General features: G+C 42.7%; 2 protein-coding genes and 1 long non-coding RNA gene across 6 annotated transcripts in view; all 3 read right to left on the reverse strand.

Annotated features, from left to right (window-relative positions):
• The window catches only part of LOC126493413 (uncharacterized), a 31,545-nt gene extending 18,874 nt beyond the window's left edge, over nucleotides 1-12,671 (reverse strand). For 3 of the 4 annotated variants that reach the window (XR_007589808.1, XR_007589807.1, XR_007589805.1), the window contains exons 1-2: nucleotides 12,517-12,664; nucleotides 7,010-7,106 (exon numbers count right to left, since the gene is read on the reverse strand). This is a non-coding gene — a long non-coding RNA (uncharacterized lncRNA). Of the gene's footprint in view, nucleotides 1-7,009; nucleotides 7,107-12,516 lie in introns of all 4 variants that reach the window. The other variant, XR_007589806.1, reaches the window with a different exon arrangement.
• The window catches only part of LOC126493398 (uncharacterized), a 150,821-nt gene that overhangs the window by 75,803 nt on the left and 61,004 nt on the right, over nucleotides 1-14,014 (reverse strand). The window contains exons 5-6 of the mRNA XM_050130391.1: nucleotides 13,809-13,880; nucleotides 13,577-13,648 (exon numbers count right to left, since the gene is read on the reverse strand). Coding sequence (XP_049986348.1) covers nucleotides 13,577-13,648; nucleotides 13,809-13,880 — 144 coding nt within the window. The remainder of the gene's footprint in view (nucleotides 1-13,576; nucleotides 13,649-13,808; nucleotides 13,881-14,014) is intronic.
• On the reverse strand, nucleotides 7,956-12,521 carry Gprasp1 (G protein-coupled receptor associated sorting protein 1). Its single transcript, XM_050130394.1, has one exon. The coding sequence runs from the start codon at nucleotides 12,350-12,352 to the stop codon at nucleotides 8,327-8,329; it is 4,026 nt and encodes a 1,341-aa protein (XP_049986351.1). The 5' UTR covers nucleotides 12,353-12,521; the 3' UTR covers nucleotides 7,956-8,326.

Consider the following 14,014-nt stretch of genomic DNA (forward strand, 5'->3'; position numbering starts at 1 on the left):
AGAGCTTATTGGATTAGTGGTACCAGAGGGAGAGTTCATAATGTTGGGGAAGGCATGGCAGCAGCTAGCCAGAGCATAAAGCTAAGACATCACACCTTCTTCAACTACAAGCAATAAATATAGTGAACTGACTGGTGTGAGAGTATAAATTCTCAAAGCCTGTCCCCAGTGCTGTCCTTTGTCCAGCAAAGCTCCAAGTTCCAAACAGTCCACGACCTCCCCAACCAGGGCCACCAACTGGGAATCAAGTGTTCAAATAAATATCTTAGCCTGTAGAGGATATGTTTCACTTAAACCACTAACCATCTGTCCAGACCCTCTATTTCTTTTTCAGTTTTGATTGTATTTCTACTAATTTGTCAATTCTTCAAAGCCTATCTACTCTTTTTGAGCATAACTCTTCATAGTAGGGTTGAAAAAACCCTTTCTCTATGTTGTTGGTTGCAATGTTTTGTGAGAACAAAAGTTATGTTAACTTTTAATTACCATGCCTGAGAAAACCATAAAATAAAATATATCTGTATAACCTCTGGCCCAAGGACAGATACTTTCTGAATTGTTGGAGGTTATTTATGTAAGGTAACAACCCTCATGTTTTTGTTCCCCTAAGCAAATTTGTTTGACCCTACTGCACAGCAAGTGCTTGATCATGTGTGTGTGAAAGATACATAGGCAGAAAGTACATCAGGATATATGCTTGCCCCTGATTGGATATAGACAGGAGGTATGGAGGCATGAAGTACATCAGACACATGCTTGCCTCTGATTGGACCTGGAAGGAAATACTTTTCCTTGTGGATTTGCCTTTATAAGCCTTGGCAAAATGTATCTCATTGCCATTTTCTGGGAACTCTGGAATGGACCTGGCCAGGGCCCATGATCCTGGACAGTACTTAATTAAAACTAACTTTAAATTAGGCTAAAAATATATGATAATGGTTCTTAATTCTTACATGATGAAATTAACATTTTCTTAATTTCTTAGTTACTTGAATCTTTGTTCTGTTTGACAGTTTTGTTGATGTTTTCTAAAAGTCTTCTTTCCTTTGTCTTCTATTAGTTTTTTCTATAATCCAGTTATCTGTGATATAATTTATTATTTTTCTATGGGGTTTAATTTTTTCTAGTTTCTTTAGATATAAAGTTAAGTTGTTGATTAGTGATTTTTCTTTTTTGGCATAAGCATTTACAGGTTAAAAATGGTTTTGCTCCATCCCATAACCTTTGGTGTATTTTGATTGTTTTGATTCTTGTAAGGCATTCTTTAATTAACTATGAGATTTCTTTGTTTTTTGTTGTTGTTTTGAGAGTGTGTTAATTTTAGTTTGTTAGTGAAATTTTCAGTTTCTGTCTGTTTGCAGTTTCATTATAGTATAATCAGAAAAGATACTTTGTATGATTTCAATCTTCTTGAATTTGTAGACTTTATTCCTAGTATATGCTGAAAACGTATATTGTGCTACTGTTGAGGTTCATGTGACATGCATGCCTGTCATGTTTAGTGTTTTATATCATGCTCCAATTCCTTTACTTTTCTGATTTTTATACCTTTATTTTTCATGAGTTTAAAGTTTGCTGCCGAAGTGTACCAGTGCTATTATGCAATGAAAAAAAGTACCACATAAGAGCTGTTAAGAATAGAACATATTTAATGTTTGTTAATTTTGATTTAATTCTATTATTATATATAATGTCCTTCTTTATTTCATTGCTCATGAGTTAAAGCTTGTCTGATGTTAGTACAAACATTATGTTCTATATCATCACCATCCTTTCACTTTTAATCTGTTTTTCTTGATTGAATTTTCTTGTATATGAACCATTATTAGACTCCATTTAAAAAAATCTGTCTAGCCAATCTATGTGCTTTGATGAATAGTTTAGTCTACTTTATTAAGAATAGAAAAAGATATTGTTTCCTTTTTCTTACTGTTCTCTGCATTTTCTTCACAGGCTTTAGTGTTCCTTCTTGTTTCCTTTCAGATGTGTCCTTGCTAATTAATACTGAAATTAACAGTGTATCACTGCAATGAAAACTTAACTTCATTTTCATCTAAAAGTGCTACTTCCTCACAGCTCTCTTCCCTTTTTTTATATTACCTGTTGCACAGTCACTAAACAAATATATTCTCTGACTGTTACTTAAATTACAGTTCCAAAGTCACACTAACACAGATAACTGTATCTGTCTATGAACTTTACTGGAGACTTTTTACAAAGTTTGCACTACAGAAAATTTCATTTTTATGTATCTTGGTATTGCTGCCTGTGGTCCTTTCATTTCTTGTGAGAAGATTCAGTGGAAATAAACTGTTGTAGATTTGTCTGGGAAAATCCATTCTCTCCTTCATCTTTCCAAAGACTGGTGCTTGTTTGTTTGAGACAGGGTGTCTCTATGTAGCTCTGACTGTCCTAAAACTCACTCTGTAGATAAGGTTGACCTTGAATACACAGAGATCTGCCTGCCTCTGCCTTCCAAGCAGTGCTGAGATTAAAGATCTGAGCCACAGCCACCTGGCCCCAAAGACTGTTTTGATAGTCAAATTTCTTAATTGCTAAATTTTTCCTTCAGCCACTTGAATATGTCTTCTATTTCCTGACCAACATAGTTCCTGTTGAGAAGTCCACTCATAATTTTATGGAAGCGCTATGGTATATGTATGACCAGTCATTTGTCTTTTGTGGTTTTCTATTCTTTGTCTTTGAGTTTAGACAAAAGTTTCCTGTTGCTTTCATTTGGTTTATATAGTTGGAGTTTTGGATTATTGAATTTACATGCCAATTTCTTACCTAAGATTTAGAAACTTTTTATTCATTATTTTATTAAGCAAATGATTAGTCTCCCTTCTCTTTCTTTGTTAGACATTGATAGTGCATATATCTATTTCCTTTCTTTTCTTTTTACCTCTCTGACATTATGATTTCAAATGACCTGTCTTCAAGTTTGTAGATTTATCTCTTCTGCCTGCTTAAGCTTCCTACTGAATTCCTCTTGAGAACTTTCAGTTCATGAATAGTATTTATTGGCTCCATAATTTCGTCTCAGTTCTTTACTACAGTTTTTATTTCTTTGCTGATATTCACATTTTTCATCCATTCATCACTTTCCTGATTAAATTCGTATTGTATTCATGTTTATTTGCCAGATAATCAGATATTTGATGGTTGCTTTTGTAGTTTTTTAAATTTTGTTTTTTTTTATATTTTTATATTTTACATAACAATCTCAGTTTCCCTTCTCTCTTCTCTTCCTGCTCCACTATTCCCCCCACCCCATCCCCATCTGCTCCTTAGACAGGGTAAGGCCTCCCTTGGGAAGTCAACTAAGTCTGTCCCATCACCTCCTTGAAGCAGGATCAAGGCCCTCCCTACCCCCATGCCTAGGCTGACAAGGTATCTCTCCATAGAGAATGGGCTCCACAAAGTCAGTTCATGCATTAGAGTTAGAACCTGCTCCCACTGCCAGTGGCTCCACATACTGCCCAAGCCACACCATTGTCACCTGTATTCAAGGGGCCTAGTTTGGTCCTCTGCAGGTTCCCCATTTGTCAGTCTGGAATCAATGATCTCCCATTAGTATCTTATTTGTTTAAATAAAGCTTGCCTGTGCTGGCAAAACTGGATTTCAATCTGTACAAAAATGAAAATAGATCCATGTCTGTCACCATGCACAAAACTCAAGTCCAAGTGGATTAAAGACCTCAATATCAGTCTGAACACACTGAACCTGATAGGAGAGAAAGTGGGAACTACACTACAACAAGTGGGCACAGGAGACCGCTTCCTACGTATAACATCAGCAGCACAGACAGTAAGGGCCTCATTGAATAAATGGGACCTCATGAGACTGAGAAGCTTCTGTAAAGCAAAGGACACTGTCGCTAAGACAGAAAGGCAACCCACTGACTGGGAGAAGATCTTCACCAACCCCGCAACTGACAAAGGTCTGATCTCCAAAATATATAAAGAACTTAAGAAACTAGACTGTAAAAGGCTAATCAACCCAATTATAAAATGGGGCACTGAGCTGAACAGAGATCTCTCAACAGAAGAAGTTCAAATGGCCAAAAGACACCTAAGGTCATGCTCAACTTCCTTAGCGATCAGGGAAATGCAAATCAAGACAACTTTAAGATACCATCTTACACCTGTCAGAATGGCTAAAATCAAAAACACCAATCATAGCCTATGCTGGAGAGGTTGTGGAGAAAGGGGTACACTTATCCATTGCTGGTGGGAATGCAAACTTGTACAACCACTCTGGAAAGCAGTGTGGCGGTTTCTCAGAAAATTTGGGATCAACCTACCCATGGACCCAGCAATACCACTCTTGGGAATATACCCAAGAGAGGCCTTATCATGCAACAAAAATATATGCTCTACTATGTTCATAGCAGCATTGTTTGTAATAGCCAGAACCTGGAAACAACCTAGATGCCCCTCAATTGAAGAATGGATGAAGAAAGTATGGAATATATACATATTAGAGTACTACTCAGCAGTAAAAAACAAGGACTTCTTGAAGTTTGCAGGCAAATGGATGGAAATAGAAAACACTATCCTGAGTGAGGTAAGCCAGACCCAAAAAGAGGAACATGGGATGTTCTCACTCATATTTGGTTTCTAGCCATAAATAAAGGACATTGAGCCTACAATTCGGGTTCTTAGAGAAGCTAAAGAAGAAGGAGAACCCAAAGAAAAACATATAGGCATCCTCCTGAATATTAACCTTCATCAGGCGATGAAAGGAGACAGAGACAGAGACCCACATTGGAGCACCGGACTGAAATCTCAAGGTCCAAATCAGGAGCAGAAGGAGAGCGAACATGAGCAAGGAACTCAGGACCGCGAGGGGTGCACCCACACACTGAGACAATGGAGATGCTCTATCGGGAACTCACCAAGGCCAGCTGACCTGGGTCTGAAAAAGCCTGGGTTAAAACCGGTCTCACTGAACATAGCGGACAATGAGGACTACTGAGACATCAAGAACAATGGCAATGGGTCTTTGATCCTACTGCATGTAGTGGCTTTGTGGGAGCCTAGGCAGTTTGGATGCTCACCTTACGAGACCTGGACGGAGGAGGGTTTTCCTCGGACTTCCCACGGGACGGAGAGCCCTGATTGCTCTTTGGGCTGACGAGGGAGGGGGAATGGATTGGGGGAGGGGGAGGGAAAGGGGAGGCGGAGGTGGGGAAGAGACTGAAATATTTAATAAATAAATAAAGAAAGAAAGAAAAAAAAAGAAGTCAGGACCACGAGGGGTGCACCCACCCACGGAGACAGTGGGGCTGATCTATTGTGAGCTCACCAAGGCCAGCTGGACTACGACTGAAAAACCATGGGATAAAACCGGACTCTCTGAATATGGCGGACAATGAGGGCTGCTGAGAAGCCAAGGACAATGCCACTGGGTTTTGATCCTACTTCATGTTCTGGCTTTGGGGGAGCCTAGCCAGTTTGGATGTCCACCTTCCTAGACCAAGATGGAGCGGGGAGGACTTTGGACTTTCCACAGGGCAGGGAACCCTGACTGCCCCTCAGACTTGAGAGGGAGGGGGAGAGGAGTGGGGGGGAGGGGGAGAGGAGAGGGAGGAGGGGGGAAAAGGGAGACGGGGAGGGAAATGGGAGGCGGGGAGGAGGCGGAAATCTTTTTTTTTTTCAATAAAAAAATTATATTTAAAAAAAAAATAAATAAATAAATAAATAAAGCTTGCCTAAAGATCAGAGGGTGGAATTAACCAATAGCTAACCATAGAGGTCTGGAGGTCTGTACTGACAGACAGGAAGTAATATGGCTGGGCAGAGAGAGGAGGTGATAAGGCAAGAGCAAACAGGAACCCAGTCACTTTTTGGCTGGGAAGTGGAGAAGTAAGATGGCCCGTGGTTTGGTTCCTTCGTCTCTCTGATTTCTCAGCATTTCCCCCTATATCTGACTCTGAACTTTTATTATTAAGACCTATTAGGACTTGTGCTACACAATGGTGCCCAATGTGGGGGCTTATTGCTGCTGCATAGAACAGCAATAAAAGCTGGAATGGATTTCAAGGCAGCTACCTAGTTTGGCAGCAGCCCAAGAGGGGGGTTCAGGGAAAGTCCAACAGGAGAAAAGAAAGGAAAATGTAGCCCTTAGGGTGGTGACTCTCCAGTCAGGTTAGCTCCAGCCCATGCCAGTGGCTGTAAAACCACAGAAAAATGGTTTTTCCATGAATATGTATCCCAAACGTTTTATGTCTTTTCCCTTTGATTTGGGCTATGTTACTTGGATTTGGACATTCATTTGAAATTTAAAAAAGCAATCAACGCTCGGTCTTTGTGTCCTAACTATGTGCAAATGAAGAGGCTTTACCAGTCAACCTGAGTAGATGTTCCAGGACCATCTCTGTTCTTTGGCTCCCTCTAGTGTCTACCTGTAGTACTGTATCTCTCGGACGCAGTGGTAGTTTTCAGTAGCTCCTGGATTTTGTCTCCTGCCTGTCTATTCATAAAGTCAGAGAGCTTCAAGTCAGGTGAAGGAGAAAATAGTCCCTTAGGCAGCTTCCATTAAGTATACTATCTACTCCTTTGTTCCCACTCTGTTCTGAAAGCAGAGCCTTTTATTACGTTTCTTCTTAGTGAAACTATGGTATGCTGTGGAGTGTATATATGGCATGAAAAACACCATACATTGCCCAAAACCCTTTATTGGCATTTTTTTCTTGCCTTTATAAGCACCTGGATGCTCTGTTCTCACCTCTTCTTTTGTGTTTAACAGAACTTAATGCAGTCTTTATGACAGAGAAAGGTCTCCCTTACAGAGACTGCTCCTTTTAAGATTGGCTAAACTTTGTTCAGTTAGACAGAATAATCCCGACTCTTGTTATGTAGTAACCTCACCTCCTTATTCACCTGTAGTCAGTAATCCTCCTTCCTATTCAACTGTAATAAACACACCAAGCTTCTGGGGTGCTGGAGCTACTCCATTAGAGCAAGCACGATGTGCCTGATTCCAGGTTTTTCCTATACTCACGTTTGTCCTTTCTTCACATCCTCGCCACTCCAGTCAAGTTCCCGGAGACTTGCAGACACAGCAAGCACATCAGCTTTGGTTTGAACAGCAGCAGTTCCTGCGGAGATTCATAACTGATTATAGTGCTGAGAATGTCACTGTCTGTCCCTAAATGGGACATCTATAACACCCCATCCAAAGCTTAGAAAATACCATATAAAAGGGGACAAGAAGAATGTAAAAGCTGGAGGAGGGGGTGTTGTGAAATGCTATCTTCTGGGCAGGATAGAACTATAGCACTCTGGAACTCTCAGAAGTTGTGGTCACTTGCACAAGATTGGGCCTTTGACATTTTATTCTAAAGGGGTATTCCTGTTAAGGCCTTGCCCTCCCCTGAGGATTTAGGAAATTAATGATTGCTTGTGGGGAAGAACAAGCCCCCAGCTCTGTATGGGTTTATATAGGCAGTTAATAGTCACTGGGGCCACGAGAAGCATTCTTATCCATGTTGTAACCACGGCAAAGTTGCCCAAGCTCCCATAAGTAACCTTAATTAAACTCACTGGCTCATCAGAAAATAAAAACTAGTCTGGCTAAGCTATCCTTTGAAATGAGAGATTAAATTCTGAACATAGTATTTTGAACAGCAAAGGCCTACTTGCTCTTCAAAATTTACCTCATTTTCAATATAGTTTTTCAATTCATACTCCTCCCACCTAATCCAGGAAATTGGATATGTATAGAAACTTTCCCTACTCCATGCCTTTCTCCTCATCATAAGCTGTGTTAGAGTATAACTTAAAGTGAGTCCTCTCCAAAGTCAGCTCCGAGGTGCAGTCCATTCCAACCTCTGAGAGTCAATGCTGAGAAAAAGCTTCTGTAACAGACACATTACTCACACATTACCTGTGTGCATGTGCATGTTCATCTGTGCATCTGTACCTTATAGTGAAGGCAAAAATCCTGCTAACTTTAACATAGAACTTTATTGAAGCACAAGACCCAAATAGGTATACACAAGAACAATTAGAAGGGCATCTTATTTACAATGGCTCAGTCTACTTTAAACTCACATATTGAACATCACAATCAAGAAACAAGTATCATCAACAAGTGTGTTTTCAGTTGTATATTCATTTGGCATCAGAAAAGTGATACAGTTACACAGAGTTGGGTAAATTTATCACCACCATTAAAGAGGTACACTGAAACACAGAATCAGCTGTGAAGCAAAAGCATTATTTTGGGAGCACTTGACTCAGGAACACAAGGAACACTCAGGAACATAAGCAAATGGTTAAGCATATTAATTTCTCTTGCTCTGCTTCAGGGTGATTTTTAATTGTCAGGTTTGCGCTTCAGGGTCCTAGCATAAATTTCAATCTCTTGGAATGCAGAAATAAGTGGGTCAAGATTCACCACCACATCATCATCATCATCATCATCATCATCGAATAGTTCTTCTTTTTGTATGTTTTTGCTCATATTGTCAAATATCGCAAGAACCAGTTGAATGTTCTCACTTGAGTCCTCCTTACTAAAGAGGGTCATAAATTCTGACATGGACTCAGTAGACAGTAAGCGTTTTGTCATGAGAATGCTTTCAGACAAATTCAGGAGCAGTTTCAGAACCTGAAGCCTTATTTTGGTATCTCCTGAATTCAGTAAGTAGAAAAACCCAGACAAATAATTGGCAACCACTTTGTGATAGTCAGAAGTAGCAGTGAGGTGTGTAATCATTGTCAGCCCAGACAACTGGTCAGAGGAATTTAACTCATAATCAAAGGTATCCTCACAAATATGACACACGTATGTCTGAATCATGTTTAGATCTGGATATGGTGGAGCCATGCTAACCATATTTTCCAAAAACCTTGTCCTGACACGGGTAGGTGGATTGTTAAGTAAGGCTTCAATCAGTGCGATAACGCCCGAGTTTCTAATGAAATCACGAGTAAACTGAGAAGCGCTTCTCATGCCCATTGCAATCTTAGAGATTTCATGGATAAAAGGGTCTCGGTTTCTGTCCATTAATAAAAGAAGTTCCTCAAACTCCTCAGAGTCAATTCTAAGATCACACTGTATGCAGCTACAAGACCAGCTCTCAGGCTGCACACTCTCCTTGGCCTTAAGGTGCTCGCGAATCTCCTGGACTGATCGGTAATTGGGATCATACTGAAATGGGAACTCAGGTACAGGCTCATCTGGAGATTCCTGCTCTCCTTCTGTCTTAGGTTTTCCCCCAAACATTTCAGCAAACAGAGATGCTGCTTCTTTGGGGAATCTGAAGGGGCTTATGGATGGGAAGCCAGCCTTTCCCCATGGACCAGGCTTAAACTGAACAGTGACCTCGTCCCAGCTCTGGGGTCTGCGGGAAGGATCAGGTTCCTTCTCAGCTGAAGACTTAGGCTGGCAAATGACCTTGAACACAGGGGTAGGATTTGATTCAAAACTAGTTTCATCCCCTTCCCAGAACCAGGATCCCACCATGGTTTCAGCTTCTGTATTAATTCCACAGTTATCTCCACTGTCAACCTTGTTAATCACCTCATCTTTTGGCCCTTGCTCATTTTCTGGATTGGACCCACTGATCGCAGTTTCAGATTCTCCAGTGCCCTTGTCACTAGACCAGAAACGGGACCCAACAATCATTTTGCCCTCACCCTCTGGCTTGGACACACGGTTTACACCTGCTCCTGTATTGCCATTTTTTGCAGCCCACATTAGAGACTCAAAAATTGCCTCCTCTTCAGTTTCTGACCCAGTTTCGACTGTCTGCGACCCAGCCCCTATTTTGGCTTCTTGAGCCCAGAACCATGACCCAATAATTTTCTCCTCCTTAATTCCAGGAGTGGACTCAAAAGCACCCCTCCTCTTTGCATCTAGACTGGCCTCTTCCTTGCCCCAGAACCAGGATCCAATTGTTTCTTCTTCCTCTTCGGATGCTACCTTGCTCTCTTCATTAATCTCAGGAGCTGGCTGAAATTTGTCCTCATCCCCAGCCCAAAACCAAGAGCCAATGATGTCTTGTTCTTCAGCTTCTGGCTTGGCTTCCTCTCTGGTAGTAGCCTCTACAATGGTTTCTTCATTTTCCTTCCAGAACCAAGAATTGAATGTGTTGTCCTCTAAAGTTGGTAGCTTGATCTGTTCTCCAGTCTCATCATCTATATTTCCCTCTTCTGCAGCCCATAACCAGGACCCTGCAACGGCCTCCGTCTTTGGATAATTATTGGACCAGAGCCATGAATCAACAGTGTCCTCTTGCTCTCTCAGAGTAGACTTCAAGCTTTCTCTATTGGTAGGACACAAACTGGGCTCTTTTGCCCAGAAGCAAGACCTTTTATTATTGTCCTTAGCTTCTGCCACAGGCTTGTATTTGCTATCAGCTGCGTACTTCATATTGGCTTGTTCTCTGGCCCCAAACCAAGGTGATATAATGGGCTCTTCCTCATCCTCCAGGCTAGACTTACTATTAACTTCAGCCTCCACACTATTGTCTACTTTAGCCCAGAACCAGGGCCCAATGATGGGCTCATCCTCAGCTCCTGCCATGATGTCAGAACAAGGTTCAGTCCCTAAATCCACATGTCCCCGCTTTTCAGACCAAAACCAAGGCACAAAGATTGTCCCTTTTGTAGATGCTGGCCTGGCCTGTTCTTCAACCTTAGCCTCTGTATTGACTTCTCCAGCCCAGAACCAGGAATCGGTACCTTCTTTTTCCTCAGGCTTTGGCATCTTCTCACAACTGACTCCAACAGATCTCAAGCTGTTCTCACCAACGCCCCAGAACCAAGATCCAAAAATGGACTCATCGTCAGCCTGTAAGTTGACATCTTCATCATCAGCCCAGAACCAGGACCCAACAATGTTATCCTCCTCATTAGCTACTGGTATAGGCTTAGAGGTACCCTTAGGTCCGTTTTCCATACTGCTCTTCTTCTCAGAACCCAGAGAGAAACTATTAACTTGTTCCTCCTTATCCCTTGGTCTGGATTTAAGACAGGTTTCAGAGTCCACACTGGCTTCTTCTTCACTCCAGAACCAATCTCCAACAAAGGGCTCCTCCTCTACATACAGGCTGGCCTTAGTGCTCACCCTATCTACCTTCCTGGACTCCTGGGTATCCCAGAACCAAGCCGCAATGAAAACTTCCTCCTCTGGTCTGGCTTCTTGTTTGGGATTTGCTTTGGCCTTGGTTTTCACTTCTTCCTTTGGCACTGCTCTGGTTTTGGGCTCTTTCTTTGTCTTAGACTTTGAAAAGGCATTAGCCTTCTCTTCAGGCATGAACCAGGACTCTTTTTTATTTGTATCTAGAGATCCAGACAGGACATCACTGCAAGCTTCTCGCTTGGCCTGGTGCCTGGCCCTCATATTGACCCCTTTCCTGGCTCTGGGTTTGGATCGAGATTTGGCCTCTTCTCCAGACCATAGCAAAGATTTTGCATGATTTTCACATTCAGATCCAGAGGTGGATTCAACACGAATTTCTTTCCTTGGCCTAAACCAGGACCTATTGGGCTCTTCTTTGGGCCTAGACCAGACTTTAGGCTTTTCTTTGGCCCAGAACCAGGGAGTCTTAGCAGACTCATCCTCAGAATCAGAGCTAGAAATATTACAGAGCTCTTGTTTGTTTTTGTGTCTAGGCATAGTATTTGCCTCTTGTTTGGCCATGTGCCTGAACCTGTTATTATTGGCCTTCATGTTTTTCCTAGGACGAAATCTTGCACTAGTTTCATCTCTGTTCCAGAAAGAGGACATTCCTGAAGGTTTATCTGCCCATCTGAATTCAGAATTCTCATGAGCCTCTCCTTTGGGGATAGGCCTGGTACGGTACCAGGATCCCATACTGGTTCCCTCTTCTGAGCCATAGGAAGGCTGGAATCCTGCTTGAGGATGAGCCTTTTTGGGAAAACTCTCAGTGTCCATATTACCAAGTTCTCTATCTACAGACAGGCACTTAGCTTGAGCAACAGCCCCAGAATCAGTACTGACCAGTGGAGAGTCTGCACTACTGATCTGACATTGCTTGCCCATCCTTGACATGGGCTCTGCCCGAAACTTACTTGGGGCCCATACTTGAGCATCATTCTTCGACCGTGAAATAGGGATTGCCTTGGGTTTGCATTTAGCGTAAGCCCCGCCTGGTGAACTGACTTCACTCCTAGGTCTTGCTCCAGGAGTATTCTTAGGCTTCACTTTAGGCCGTGCTCCAGGCATTATCTGTGTTCTAACCTTGGGTCTGACCACCAACGGGACTTCATTCTCTACCCCTGCAACACTGTTATTGTTGGCATTGGCATTCTCATCCCCAGGCTTCCTTTCAGCCTTTGCCTGGGCACCAGACTCAATCTCTGCCCTAGTCATGGTATATGTTCGATAAAGCCCTGATGTACACCGATCAACAGCAGTAACCCTTCACTAGAGATATGTTACAGGATTAATCTTCACAACACTCTTTGGTAAGTTAGGCTACGAGATTGAAAAGAACCAGACTGGAATGACAATCCAGCACTCAAGGAGGCTCCTACCCAAGCAGTCTCAGTCAATAACACAGATACAGTGCAGAAGAGGTGAAACCAAGCCGGAGGAAGATGGACAGGTCCTAGGTGGGCGCAGACCTGTTGATTGCACTGGTCAGCAGCAAGCGCAGAATCACCAAGCAGCCACTGTAGGTGATCTAGGAAGAGAAAAAAGAGCAAGTCAGTCCTATACAGTTCGCTTGCCTCCTGGAGAAACTTACACAGAGACACTGGTGAATGATGCTGAGAGGAAAATCTCAGCTAGGAGAAAACCTCTATGTTCCTCTTGCCTGCTGGAACACAGGCGCAGGGTTGAGGAGACAGTGCACACGCTAGAAATGAAGACAGAGGGGAGCCCCAATCTCTCAGTAGTCAGTCTTGCCGATCTCTACTGCCCTCATCTAAATGTGAACCCTCTCCCATACCCACCTTCACCGATGTGGTGCAATTCCCTCCTCTCTTCTATGTCCAGGTGGTGTTAAGATCAACAGCTGGCGGCAGGGAGTCCTACAAATACATAAAAGAAAATGGAGGCTCGGTGCCTGCTACGAGGGCACACATCTCTGAGCCCAATCCAACAACAAAACTAGGCCTGCTTTCTGCCTAAAGTTCCTGTTACCTGGTCCCAGCTCTCATGTCTTGTCCTGTGGATCATAGTCTAATTCACATCTACCTCAACATTCCTAGTAGCTCTGAAAGGAAACAAAGGATGCTGTGGCAGTGAGCAAATTTAGGGTCCAGGAAAGACATCATGCATCCTCTTAGGCTACAGCAGTCTGCATCTGCCTCCTTATTAGTTCCTGGGTCCTCCACTGCTCCCCATTCTCACCAACCTCCAGAGATCCAAGACAGTCTCCTCGATGACTGTTTTCTTTCTAACAGAGCTGACAAGACTTAAAGCAGGCCTGTGGACAAAGAGGAAAACGTAAGACAATCAGGAGATGATGGTAGCAGCTGTGGGCAAATTTAGGGGACAGCAAAGACATCATGCATCCTCTTGGGTTACAGCAGTCTGCATCTGCCTCCTTATTAGTTCCTGGGTCCTCCACTGCTCCCCATTCTCACCAACCTCCAGAGATCCGAGACAGTCTCCTCGATGACTGTTTTCTTTCTAACAGAGCTGACAAGACTTAAAGCAGGCCTGTGGACAAAGAGGAAAATGTAAGACAATCAGGAGATGATGGTAGAAGCTGTGCGCAGATTTAGGGGACAGCAAAGACATCATGCTCCCTCTTAGGTTACAGCAATCTGCATCTGCCTTCTCAGTACCTAGGCCTTTCATTGCCCAGATTCTTACCAACCTCCAGAGATCTTGAGATGCTCTCTTCAATGCTTTTCTCTTTCTTGCAGAGCTGACCAGACTTAAAGCAGGCCTGTGGACAAAGAGGAAAAAACGCTAGGCAATCGGGAAATGATGGCAGCAGCAGATCTTCTTGAGAAGAACACGACAAAGGAGAAGACTGTGTGTCTTTCATCATTTAGGGTCCTACTGCTGGAACATTCTAGT

The sequence above is a fragment of the Alexandromys fortis genome, unplaced genomic scaffold (assembly GCF_014885135.2).
Source record: "Alexandromys fortis isolate MF-2015 unplaced genomic scaffold, M_Fortis_MF-2015_v1.1 scaffold_331, whole genome shotgun sequence".
In the NCBI taxonomy this organism is placed as follows: Eukaryota; Metazoa; Chordata; class Mammalia; order Rodentia; family Cricetidae; genus Alexandromys; species Alexandromys fortis.

Coding starts and splice junctions, on each gene's coding strand:
- Gprasp1 (XM_050130394.1), bottom strand. CDS start 12,352: ATGACTAGGGCAGAGATTGAGTCTGGTGCCCAGGCAAAGGCTGAAAGG.